This window comes from Canis lupus, chromosome X (assembly GCF_003254725.2).
Source record: "Canis lupus dingo isolate Sandy chromosome X, ASM325472v2, whole genome shotgun sequence".
In the NCBI taxonomy this organism is placed as follows: domain Eukaryota; kingdom Metazoa; phylum Chordata; class Mammalia; order Carnivora; family Canidae; genus Canis; species Canis lupus.
Window position 1 is genome coordinate 26,437,314 of NC_064281.1, and position 13,259 is coordinate 26,450,572.

Genomic DNA, 13,259 nt, shown 5'->3' on the forward strand with positions numbered 1-13,259 from the left:
AGATGATTGCCTTGGTGATTGTGCCAGCTGTTACTTGTCCTCCCTCTATTTGCTTTTTGGGCTTAAATCCCACCCACCCTCAACTTTGGCCAAAGCAATTTCACTTCAGGGTCGTGTCCAATCCAAGATCAAACAACACTGGCTGAAACCAATTCCACGGTGCTCAAGGGTCAGAGACCTTTCCCGTAAGCGTGTTGTTTCATTTGCTCCTCTTGCTTCTCCAAGAGCAACTGTATCCTGCAAAGAAGGGATGTGGCACAAGGAAATAAGAAATCCAGGCAAAAGAGAAAGGGTGATGGGGTGGGGGGGGTGATGAGAGGTGACAAGGATAACAAAGCAGGCGGACCAAGAGGAGCTTTCCGGGCTGGGGAAGAATGTAGTTTTCACCTAAAGACTTGGGTTTGCCACTTAAATCGGATGCATTTTGTTTTCATGATGTTAAAGCATTTTATAATTAATATTATGCCTCCATCAGGCAACTGAACCCTTTCAATTTAAGCCTCAAACTTAACTTCCAATTTAACGGAGATAAACAAAGTGTCCTGCCCTTTTCGTTGCCAAGATCAGATCTGGAATGACAAACTTCGCCTAAAGACCAGCACAGACACCTGGAGAAACACGAGAGGACACCCAGAAATGATTGCACACTCAATCAACCCCAGAGGGCAAAGCCAAAACAAAACAAAACAAAACAAAAACCCAAAAAATAAAACCAAAAAACCCCCACTATAACAAAAACCCTTGATCCTCTCTCTGTGTCAAATCCTGGACTTCTGGGCTTTAATTGCTTTCTCTCTCCTTCCTGATTTCTGCAAGTCTTGGGGCATGGAAGGAGCACAGTAGAAAATCCAACAAGGGGAATGTCAGTTGGAATCCTCGGAAGAAATCAGGCAGAAAGTTGACCTTTTGGCACTTGCGGCGCAATGGAAGGTAAAGCCTCGCGCGCCCCTTCCCTCCGCGAGGTCGAGCGACGATTTAGGAACAGCCGGTCTGGCTCACGTCCACACAGCCCGGAAAGGAGCAAGAAGCTCCCGCGGCCCCAATCCCCGTGTGGGGAACGCGCCGTCCCCTCTGGGCACGGCGAGAAATCAGCTTTCTCTCTCCGAGCCCATCCCAAAGGCGAGGAAGGGGGCTCCCCGCTTGCCTGGCGCCGAGGGGGAAGCCCCGGGGACGCACCTGCAGCGGCGCAGCAAGGACCCGCGGGGGAGGCGCCCCGACGCCCGGAGTCCGGCCGGCCGCTGCGCTCGTCCAAGTTTTGGCCGCCCGCGTTCGCCCACTGCTCGTGCCACAAGTGCACGGACTGCGGCGATCCGAGGGGGCCGTGATGCACTCACCCTTTGAGCTGCTCCCTCATGGTTGCAAGGGCTCCGCGGGCGAAGGAAGGCGCGAGCGGAGGAGTGAGCTTCCCAGAACCGCCGGGCTCCCCGAAAGTCGAGCGCCGCCGCCGCCCAGGCTCGCAGCAGAAAGCACTGCGGAGGAGCCGGCGCGGGCGGGCGGGCGGGGAGGGGGCGCTGCAGGCAGACGGGGCGGGGCCGGGCCGGGCTCCGCCCCCACCTAGCGACCTGGGATCCCGGGCTCCCGGAGACCGGCGCCGGGGCTCAGCCTGGCCAAACGGAAAGGAAAGAGAAAAGGCCGACAGAGGAAGGGACTTAAGGTGGTCCTGGGAACCTGAAAGCCGCACAGCGCCCTGCGAGCACTGTCTTTAAACCTCCAGCGAGCCTACTTGTTGCCTAAATAAATGACCAAGGTGCAAATGACCTCACTGCAGATAATTAAGTGTGCGGGCTCAGAGTTTTCTTTTTCAGAGAATCTGAGAGAGAAAAATCACAGAGTTCTCTCCCCTCACCGCTTTCCCTCAGTCGAAGATTAAAGTGGTAGGGCTGTAAGGACATGAAATTCAGGTTATGCTCGTCCGGGGCTAAACGGGCTTCTTCGGAAGCATCCGTATGTGTCAAACAGCTGTGGTTCTCAAAGTACAGGGGGCAAGACCGGCATCGCCTGCGGACTTTTGAGGAGTAAGGATGCCAGAGGTCCCAGCCCAGACCGACTGATTCAGAAAAGAGCACACTGAAGTTTGAGAACCACTGGCATAGACTCTGAAGAAAACACCACCACCAATGGTGTGGCACACTTGGTCTTTTGCTGTTATTTTCAAGGAATCTGAAAGGAAACCATTTCCAATGGAACATCTGATGGGCAAAGTGGCAGGGCCTGGACAGTTCCAATGTTGCTAATCTTAAAGTTTGCCATATGACGAGGCAGGTTAACTATGCAAAATCATTCCAAGCCTGGGAATATTCTGCAAAGAAAGCCTTCATTAGCGCAGTAAGTTTTCGTGACCTTCACATAAGATCTTCGATGAGAGTCCCACGAGTATTTTAAGATGAACTCCCTTAGTGATTTTATTGTCTCCCTTTGCTCATTTATTCTGTTGGCCCGCTTTTCTTCTTATCTTCTTTCAACTACTTCCTTTGCACTCTCTCTTCTGGTTGATTCATTCCACTTCAGTTTACAGTTTAAAACGTGTTCCCCTTTTTTCTTTTTAAATATCCTCTTTTTTTTTTTTTGCTCCACGTTTTCTCCCCATAGAACGTTTGAGCTGAAGGGACACAGTGGACACCAATCTCCCTTTACTGTCTGCAACAGCAGGACGAAAGAGGCAAGAACTAAACTACATGAACACAAGAGAAAAGGGGTGCCAAGTTTCTTCATTACCCTTGACAAGCCAAATAAAAATGTAAACATTATCACAGAAGACTTGTGCGTGTAGGTAGGATTGGTTTTGCTATTTTAAAGCAAATATAGCCCTTCTGCTGGCATTTTGCCTCCTAAATTGAGACTTATTAATGCTGTCTTTTAGCAATTTTGTGCCAGTGAGTGGTGGAGGCAGCTTCTATTATGGTCTGAGGGGGGCACACTAGGATTCCCTTTGGGTGAGGTTGTCCCTTGATCAAGCTGCAGATTCTAGGTCTGCCCCTGTCTTTGTTGGGGGAGAAGGATTAGTATTCTGGCATGAGGAAGTTGTGGCCTTTGCTATTAATCAGGGACGAAATCTCCGTGTCAATGGGGCAAATCACTTAAATACTGTTTATGTTTATTTCAATGAAAAGACACAAACCTCACGGCCTGGGCATTTGTACACATCAGAAATCAATCCTTTAAAGGTCTGCAACACTTGTGCTTTGTCAGGCTTCTCCTTTCTCATTTTATTCTGTTTTGTTTGTTTGTTTTGCACTTTTAAATTGCCCACGGAAGATTCAGGAGTGCTGATACGTTTCTCTAGAATAGAAAGGCTCAAGTCTATTTCCTCACTGTTCACCTAGAAAACTATTAGGAACCATTCGTTGGACAACAAAAAAGAATGGAAAATAAGAAATCGCTATTCAGATTTGTTTTCTTAAATTTGACAGATGGCAATCCTCAAAAATACATCTTTAAGTTCTTTTTTAGACTGGAGTTATAGGCACTTGAAGACTTGTTCCCAACTCTTGATGTTATTTTAGAAATTAAATACTCAAAGTATTATTAAGAAATGACACGGGCATCACAGTAACTGTTTTACTGTCAGTTTCAGTTAGATGATGAATTTTGCTTGTTAGGAAAAGGCATTGAGAAAAGACCGTAACATATATCTTCATTTCATATATAAATTCTATAATGATGCTATGTATGAAAATACATTGTTTATAGTAGCTGTTATTCCTGTTTTGATGTGAATTGGAGACCTGAATGGAACATGGGGCTCTGCCACCAGGAAAAACAAGTTGCAATTCTGACTCCAGAATTTACCACAAGCTATGCTCATCTGGATACCATGGTGAGAATGTGACCGTGCAAGGACTGGAGCAGGGAGTTTTGCTCTGAGGCCTATGCCACTCTACTATGCTGCCATGGGGAGATGCGGCCTCTTTTATTGTGGGGGAAGATCTGTATTTTTTTTCTTTTATGTACTCATAAGCAATCTCACTGCTGTCTGACAGCAGAGGAGAACAGGTTTGCTATAAATAGGGTTAAGGAAGGAATGAGATGGAATAAGGTGCAGGAAGGTGACCCAGTACATTTTTCCATACCCCAAACTCCAGTCTATGAACCCCTTAAATGTTGCATGTACTTAGAAAACTGAGGACCTCTCTGACCTAAGAGACTGTGCTGGATATCCCCTCATCCTCCCCTCCAGCTCTATTCTCTGCCCTTTTCTACTGGGCTCTGTGCCCCGGGAGGTCAGACCTCCAGGGATGTCATCAGTCAGGCTCTCTCAAGTTGTTTGGCTTTCTTTTGCCTTTAGCCAGGGGCAGGCCATGAGGAAGAGCCTACAGTAGGAGATAGAGGGCAGGAGGAGAGAGAGATTTGTGTATTTACTCCCCAGGCTCCCTCCTGTTGGCCTTCGACCTGGCAGTGGCTAAGTTCCTTTACTCACAGCCACAAGTCTTGCCAGGTGGTCATTCCCAAAGCAACAGCAATTTCCAGGTCCTCCCTTTGCTCTTGTCCTCCCCCTGACACTGCTCTTGTTTTTGTAAATAGCCTTCTTCTTACATTCTTTTCAAGTACCACTTCTGAATGTATCATCTATTTTTCCCAGGCTCCTGACCAAACAGGAAGCCATCCAGTCAAAGCCACCCTCTGGGTCACTAAATTGGATGCTGAGTGGGGACTCCTGATGGAGGAATAAGTTAACTCCACCTGTTGGAGCCAAAAAGAAGACTGCTTTCATTCACTGAACAGCTCTTTCTAGAAGCCTCCTCTGTAGGTCCAAAAGGAGCTGCTGGTCCGTTGGGGGTAAAGGCAAATCAAGGATAATGAATGGTGATAACAGCAGGTGTGAAGGTAAAGAGGCCACAAAGAGCTTTTTCTTTTCAAGAGTTTGGGGGAGGGGGTCGGGTCTATTTGATCTTTGGGAGAGAATGTCAAAAGAGAGATTCAGTAGGTGGGCAAATTGAGAAGGACCTAGCATGAGGATTCAAAGTTTGACCTGTGTCCTGCAAGGTGTGAATTCAAGCACGAGTGTGGTTCCCTTGTATTCGCCTTTTAGAAAAAGCACTCAGGAAAATGGAGTGGGGGCTGGGTCAGAAGAGTCTGGAATTAGGCAACCAGATACAAGCAGACTGCAGTATGACAAGGAGCTGAGCAACAGTGGCAGCAAGTAGAGAAATAAGAAGGCTAAACACTACGGGAGTCATGGCTGATGAGATGCACGGATGGAAGAAAGGGAAGACGGAGGACCGTGGGCCTCAAGCTTGGCCACCAGTGTGTCTCACCACCCCACAATTCTGATCTCATTGGCCTCGGCATGGGATTTTTTTTTTTTATTGTTGTTCAATTTGCCAACATATAGCAAAACACCCAGTGCTCATCCCATCAAGTGCCCCCCTCAGTGCCCGTCACCCAGTCACCCCCACCCCCCGCCCACCTCTGTTTCCACCACCCCTTGTTCGTTTCCCAGAGTTAGGAGTCTCTCATGTTCTGTCTCCACGGGATTTTTAAGAGGATTCTCCTAGGCGGCCAAGGTTGAGTCACTGCTCTAGGGTGAATCCCAAACCTGGATGAGTAATATTCGCCAAGCCAGGAATGTCAGGAGGAGGGGGCAGGTTCAGGCAGAAGAGGGTCAGGGAGAGAGGACCAATTCAGTCCGAAGCATGATGAGTCTGAGGTGTGATGCAAAGGCAGTTGGACATCTGAGTCTGGAGCTTGGAGGGAAGATATCTGCACTAGGGCTGCTGGTGTGACAAGTCAGTGCTGTAGGGTCACGGGTTTGGATGAGCCCCATACCGTGCCTGCTTGGAGGGTGCGAAAGGCCTAGGGCAGAGGCCAAGCTGCTCTGATCTTCCACAAATACATCCTTTTCTTCTTAGGCTGCTTGCGGTTCAGTGTGGGCCAGATTTTTCCCTTGCAAAATGAGGAGCAGAAAGGGACAGGACAGGGAATGGTTTGCACCCGGCACTTGGCACTTGCGGGGAGATGGCTGTGAGTGGCTTCCCTGCCCCCAAGAGGCCAGCTACCTCTAGCTCCAAGAATCTCTAGCAGAGCTGCTTTGTGTTCCCTAGCCAATCTTTACTATCACCTGCATCGTTTTATAAAAATCATTTGGAGGGGAGGTACTCCTTCCGTTAAGCATAATACATATTTTACAGTAAAACTTCAGCATTTGCACATTAGCAAATGCGGAACGATTCCATGTTTCTCTGTGCATGGTACAAGTATGAGGCCTGAACAGTGACTTGGCCATCCAATAGATGCTTACAGCGGTGGGTGAGTCACTGCTAGTTGGGGCAAATACCATGGTGTACTAATTAAAATATGTGTAACTATCTCTTTAGATCAATCTGAAAACCAGCATCTTCTGGATATCAGAATATCCAGTCAGCTCACATTAACTAGTAAATGAAGAGGCCTCTACATTCAGACACAGAGTACTTCACACCCACACAAAAGCCTATTTTTTTCAGGCCCTTCCCCTGCAGGGAGACAGAGTAAGCCAGGCTGAGGAAAGTTCTCTGAGCCAGCTGCCATCCAAACCAGAGATTTCACCAAATGGGTTCCCAGTCGAATTCGGCTTCCCTTCCATGCAGTTTTCTTTTAATAAGATTTTTCAAAGCTTCCCAGAGCCACCTATATCACACCGAACATCTGAAAAGATGTGAAGTTTAGCATCTTCACTAAAATAAAGCCACACTTCATTAACCTCACAGGCCAGTGGTTGCTTCCTGGGTACCTATTAGCCCGAGGCTACAGCGCTACCCCGTGTATAGAAAACTCACTGCCACTTGCTAGAAATGGGTAACTGGTTAAGGTGGTTCCAGCAGAACGATGACAGCATTCCTGGTCTACCTTAACAACGGCTCAAAGCTATAACTATCTGTCTGCCTTTCCCAAACGATTGTGCCAAATAACAGGAATTTCAAAACTAGGCAGAAATTCTGACACTCTGCATAATCTCCCTTCCTCTTCAGCTACAAATAAGGCTTTGTATTCGATTAGACTCACAGCAGGTGAAAACCCCAATTAGTGAATTCATTCTGGGGCCTCTTTTTACCTTCCTCCCACACACCACATTAAAAAAAAAAAGTAAATAAATAATAAGGCAAGTCTCAGTCTTCTCCCAGACCACAAGTAAATTAACCCTTGGATCTACCCAGTCAAACCCTTTACCACATAAAGGATTTCCACAGGAAAATGGGGGGTGCGGGGAGGTGTTGAAAGAGCTGTCCTTCTTGACTTCATAATGGGGCTTACAGAAAATTCTCTTTTGCCAGATGTTATTGTTTTCCTCAAATCCATAAATACTCAGATTTTCTGATCTAGAAATTACAGTTTTTCTTTCTACCTGAAAACTCACAAAGCCAATATTATCTAAAGAATGATTAATGGACAGTCTGCTGCAAGAGAGAATGATTTTTAAGTTATGTTCTGATTTCGGTGTATTTGAGGTGAGAGAAAATATTAAATTTTAGTTTTTACAATATGATTTGGCCTTAGGAAGTGCACAAAGTCTATATTTCACACTTTGTAAATATTTATTTGTCAAAAGAAATTCATAATTGGACAAGGATACAGGTTTGGTTTGAACATTCAGAAAAAAAAGCAAGACAGCTTTAGTTCTTAGAGTGATTTACTTACACTTTGTCAATTGCTTCTCTGGAAATAATTCACAACCCAGTTTTATTTATGAGCATATGATTAAAAAAGAGCAGCTTTGTCTTTTTTAATTGTTTTAGTCCTGTCACTTTTCTTGAAACAAGTCGTAGGACTTATTATCCACAAGAAAACACTGAACATATATCAAATAGCAACGCAGCTTTTAGAAGTAGTCATCTGTTACTGTCAGAAGTTCATTTCATTTTGAGGCTTTTTAATTAAAATGCAAAATTCTACATACATGCCTGCCTAAATTACCCGTTCTGAAACACTCGAATTTCATAAAAAAAAAAAAGTTAAATGCTAATGTAACCATTTTTAATACTTCTGACTTGGTTCTTGAGATGGGGTGGGGGGAGGAAAGTAAACAAAGGAATTACCAGTCAATTAAGTGAACAAAGAAGTCATCCTAAATTGAAACAGGTAAGGAAGATCTAATATTCAAATGTTATCAAATGAAGACACCAGTGTTTTTTCCCCCTCCCTTTGAGATGAATATCTACCAGAATCTAAAGCAGTTTTTTGATCTTTAGCCAGCGTAGCTGTATATTCGGCAGAGGCATGAAGGCGAGCAAGGCAGAGCTCCGGACCAATTCTGCCCCTTAGAGGCCACTTAACCCCTCTGGATCTCTGTTGACTCATCTGTAAAATTCAGATACTACTGCATTGGGCCATCCTGTGGGTCAAATGACATAATGACTGGGAAAGCGATCTGAAGGCCTGGGGGATGCTATGTTAGTGCAAAGTAGCCTGTTGTGCAGTCACAATTCCTTAAAAGAGAACCCAGTATGTCCAGGAATACTGTTGGGAACACAGCACAAAATAAATTCAGCATAGACACTTTCACTTGCCATTTTTAGACTGCTGTATGAGGGGAAATGAGCGGTCTCAGAGTTTGTCTTGCCTTTTTAGCAATTTGCAAAAGGAGCCTTTCCTTCTTCTGTTTTTTACATCTAAGAAGGAAGCAAGTGGGTAAAATAAAGTAAGATTTTTTTGCAAGATAAATCAGTAACCGCAAGCCTGAGATAGGAGTAAAATGTGCACTGTTTTGCTATCATACTTGGGGGGGCCGAGGTTAAAATATCCATACTATACACACATGTTCAAAGGTGTATTCACGTTCGTATTGTCAAGGAGCAGAACCCTGGAGTAGTGAGAGAAACAGTGAATGTGGGTTTGGCCAGAGACAGTGGGAGACAAAGATCCCCTGCACCCTGATGGAGAAGTCCTCTTGGGGACAGGCCTTCAACAGCCAGGGTGTCATCAGGACTCCCCAGGGGCAGACACGGACTGGAATCCATAAAGGGGGAAATGAAGGTTAAAACCAATTTAACCACTTAATGATTTACCAAGGGCTGAATCTTGTACTCTAGCTCTGGTTTCTTTTTGTCAAGGCTTTATTTTGTCGTTGTTGTTTTTGAAGATAAAAGGAATATGAATGTAAGGAATTTCAATTCATTCACGGATCCCTGAGAATTTTTTTTCATGTGCTGTACCTAGAATAAATTTCTCTATTACATATTTCCCTATATTCATTTCTTCAGATGACTATGATCATGATGTATTTATTGGGCACTTATGTATGTCTTTGCCTATTAGTTAAACTCTTTCTTTAAAAAGATTTTATTTATTTGACAGAGAGCACAAGCAGGAGGAGGGGCAGAGGGAGAGGGAGAATCTCTCTACTGAGCAGAAAGCCCACTCTGGGGCTCGATCCCAGAACCCTGGAATCATGACCTGAGCCAAAGGCAGACACTTAACCGACTAAGGCCCCCAGGCGCCCACCAATCAGTTAAACTCTTTTCACTCTTCTTTACTATTAGTAAAACCTAGAAAGTGTCTGGAGGATGGACATGGAAATAGTTTAAAATTTCAGCAACCAGGTTCTATGACCAGGGCCACCCAAATATAGTGTAGACTTTAAGGGGAATCTAGAGTGTGTGTGTGTGGGGGGGGAGGGAAGATAGACTCATATATGAGGAAACACAGTATCAGATAGATTGTGAGTACAGAAGCAGAGACATGAAAAAGGAAGCAAAAGGGAAAGGTGGTTTGACCTACTGGGATTAAGGAACAGCCATGGCAATGAAGAGTTAACTAGGTTTAATTCACCAGGTTTTATGTATGTTTTTGTTAGTACATGAAGAACAGAAGCAAAGTTTCTTAAGTTGACTCTGTGAGCTAATCTCTCATATTAATAATTTACTAAAGCACAGATTTTTAAATGTTAACATACTGCTGTGTTATACAATCAGATTATCCTCTTTTTGGAATTCAAAAAAGAGTTGGGCCAATATTGGCTTTTGTATCTCAGGAAGGTTAATATTCAGAAAATATTACTGTCTCCGGGTACTTGGGTGGCTCAGCAGTTTAAGCGTGTGACTTCAGCTCAGTCATGATCTCAGGGTCCTGGGATCGAGCCCTGCGTGATCTCTGTGCTTAGTGGGGAATCTGTTTGAGATTCTCTCTCTCTCTCTCTCTCTCTCTCTCTCTCTGCCCCTCCCCTGCTCATGCTCTCTCTCTCTCTCAGATAAATAAAATCTTAAAAAAAGAAAAAGAAAATATATTCTCCACACTAGAATATCAAATCCCATTCTTGAGTTACTATCAAGACTCTAGTATGGGAATCTACATCCTTACAGGTAGCATTACTCTCATCCCTTAGAAGCCTTTCCTCATATGATGGGAAGACAAGAAAAAAAATTGGCATCATCTGTACTTGTGAATATTTCTCTTTTTAAAGAGAATTTAATTTGGAGTGGAAAGAAACAAGCATGGGAAAGAAGGTATGAGGCAGAATGGAAATGTATGCCAAGTAGACTATTAAAATAGTCTAGTTAAGAGAGGCTGGGCAAAATGGGTGAAGGGAAGTGGGAGGCACAGGCTTCCAGTTATGGACTGAATAAGTTACAGGAAAAAAAAAAAAGTTCAGCAGAGGGAATACAGTCAATGGTATTCTAGTAGTGTTCTGTGGTGACAGACGGGAGCTACACTTGTGGTGAGCACAGCATAGCTTATAGAGTTGTCCAATTGCTATGTTGAACACCTGAAACTAATGTAACATTGTGTGTCAACTGTACTTCAATAAAAAAACCAGATCCTTTGTGCTGTAAGTATCTTTGAAAAAAAAAAAAAAACAGAGAGAGAGGATGAAAGCCTGAATTAAGAAAGCAGCACTGGGAATTGGTGGCACAGTTGAACCCAAGACAGGTTACATGATACAATCAATTCTACTTTTCAACCAAGTAGATGTGAGAACTGGAGGAAAGAGAAGACTCTAGGATTTTTGATAATGGTACCACTAAGTTGAGGATTCTTATCTGTGTATACACACATTGTATTTATAACTCATATTGTTCCATAAAACCTGTAGTGCAATTTATAAGAATGAATTAATCTCAGAAATGAATAGATTAAATCCAGGATTAAGAAAATCTAAATAGAATACAACATTAAGAAGGGAGGAAAAGTTAGAGCACAGATTTGAAGATCATCGGGCTTGATACAGTCTGTAAAATTTAGCTATGCACACCCACCAGAATGAGAAAGACAGACAACACCAGCATGGAGGAGGATGTAAAGCAACTAGAACTCTCTTGCTTTGCTGATGGGAATGTAAAGTGGTACAACCACATTGAGAAACTGGCCGAATGTATACAAGCCGAACACATGCATACCTAATGACCCAGAAATACCATTTTTGATGTATTTCTAAAAGGGATGTATACATATATTCACCAAAAGACACATTTTAAAATGTTTCTAATATGATTCTTTGTATCAGTGTCAATCAGCAATAGAACATATAAATCACAGCATAGTCACATAGTGGAATACAATATAGCAATGAGAATGAACTTCATATGACACTATGGATGAATGTGAGTTTTAAAAAGCGAGACACAAGAGAATACATGCTATAAGATTCCATTTACATGAAGTACATAAATAGGCCAGATTAATTTATGGTGTTCAAATTCAAGATAGTGGTTACCCTTGGAGGGTGGGTAATGACTGGAAAGTGGGCCTGGAGGGGGGCTTCTGGGGCTGATAATGTTCTGTTTCTTGATCTGGATGTGGGTTATGGAAGTATGTTCAGACTGAAAATTCATTGTACCGTATACTTAAGATGAAACCTTTTTCTATATGTCATTCTTTTCTTTTCTTTTTTTCTTTTTAAAGATTTTATTTATTTATTCAGGAGAGACACACAGAGGGAGAGAGAGAGAGGCAGAGACACAGGCAGAGGGAGAAGCAGGCTCCATGCAGGGAGCCTGACGTGGGACTCGATCCTGGGTCTCCAGGATCAGGCCCTGGGCTGAAGGCGGCACTAAACCGCTGAGCCACCCGGGCTGCCCTGTCAATATTTTCAATACAAAGTTTTTGAAAGGGGTTATGATTTGGCTGTGGGCTTTCTGGATGCCGAAGCAAAAGAAAAAGGGGAACAGGAAATAAACTTGATTTTATTATTTGGATTCTTGATAAGGGGAAAGGAACATAATTCTTTAAGTGAAGCAAAGCAAAATCTTAGTTCTCTGCTCTTAGATCTAAATAAAATTACTGCATCGTTTGTCAAATACGAGAAGACACTGCATGATGTCAGTCTTCAGCAAAATCCCTTCATAGTTGTCTTTACAGTGCCCCTCAACATAACTGTCTGATGCACCTGAGCTAAAGCCATCTTATTGGAATCAAAGCAAAGTGAGCCAAGAATGCCACTTTCTGATGGCCAGGCCTGAGTTCGGGATAAAACATGGTACGGTATTTTTTCAAACTGTAGGTCATGAACTATTAATAGGATGTGAAGTTCATATAATGCATCATCACTAATATTGTATTTTTAATAAGGATTGTATTTATTTATTTGAGAGAGTGGAGTGAGAGAGAGAGCATGTGAGCACAAGTGGAAGGGAAGGGCAGAGGGAGAGGGAGAAGCAGACCGTCAATTGAGCAGGGAGCCTGACGTGGGGCTAGATCCCAGGACTCCAGGATCATGACCTGAGCTGAAGGCAGACGCTTAACCCACTGAGCCACCCAGACACCCCACTAATATTGGTTTTAATGACAAAAGAATAGAAAATACGAGAATGAATTATACCATAGGATAAGCAATGTTTTGTGAAACTCTTCTTTCCACATACAAACACAGAGAAATAGATATAGATAACATGTGTGTGTGCACGCATGTTTGCACTGGGATGATACATAAAATGTAATTTTTATTGTGGACTGGCTAAAAAACAGGAAGGCTAGAGACCTCCACTGCATGGAGAGAAAGATAGAATGTGTACCTATCAGATGGTTATACAGCTAGTTCCTAGACGAAGATTTGGAAATAAGCTGGGGCACTCGGCTCACAGTTTTATTCCCTGGTAAGGGCTGGAGCGTTACAAGAGACCAGAGGGGCATTCCAAGATTCAAGAGGGGAAACCAGCTGGGGAGGCGTTCATCAAATCTGAAGTTCTCCCCACATGGGGTGCTGCAGGGGCTGAGACTATGCTCTGAGCTTTAGGGAGGGTCCTCTCTGCCAGCTGTTCATTGAGGTGACGGGATAAGAGTACACTGGGAATCACTCAGCCTTTTCTTTTTATTCCAAATGACATGGTGATATTGCCACATTGCAGAAG

The 13,259-nt window shown here is 43.8% G+C and overlaps 1 protein-coding gene across 20 annotated transcripts in view; it reads right to left on the reverse strand.

Moving 5' to 3' along the window:
* DMD (dystrophin) overlaps window positions 1-13,259 on the reverse strand; it is a 2,170,621-nt gene that overhangs the window by 151,980 nt on the left and 2,005,382 nt on the right. For 4 of the 20 annotated variants that reach the window (XM_025439520.3, XM_025439531.3, XM_025439508.3 and 1 more), the window contains exon 1: window positions 1,335-1,492. The exons of the other annotated variants lie outside the window; for them this stretch is intronic. In XM_025439520.3, the coding sequence (XP_025295305.1) occupies window positions 1,335-1,354 (20 nt within the window). In that variant the 5' untranslated portion in view covers window positions 1,355-1,492. Of the gene's footprint in view, window positions 1-1,334; window positions 1,493-13,259 lie in introns of those variants that run through there. 20 annotated transcript variants of the gene reach the window in all.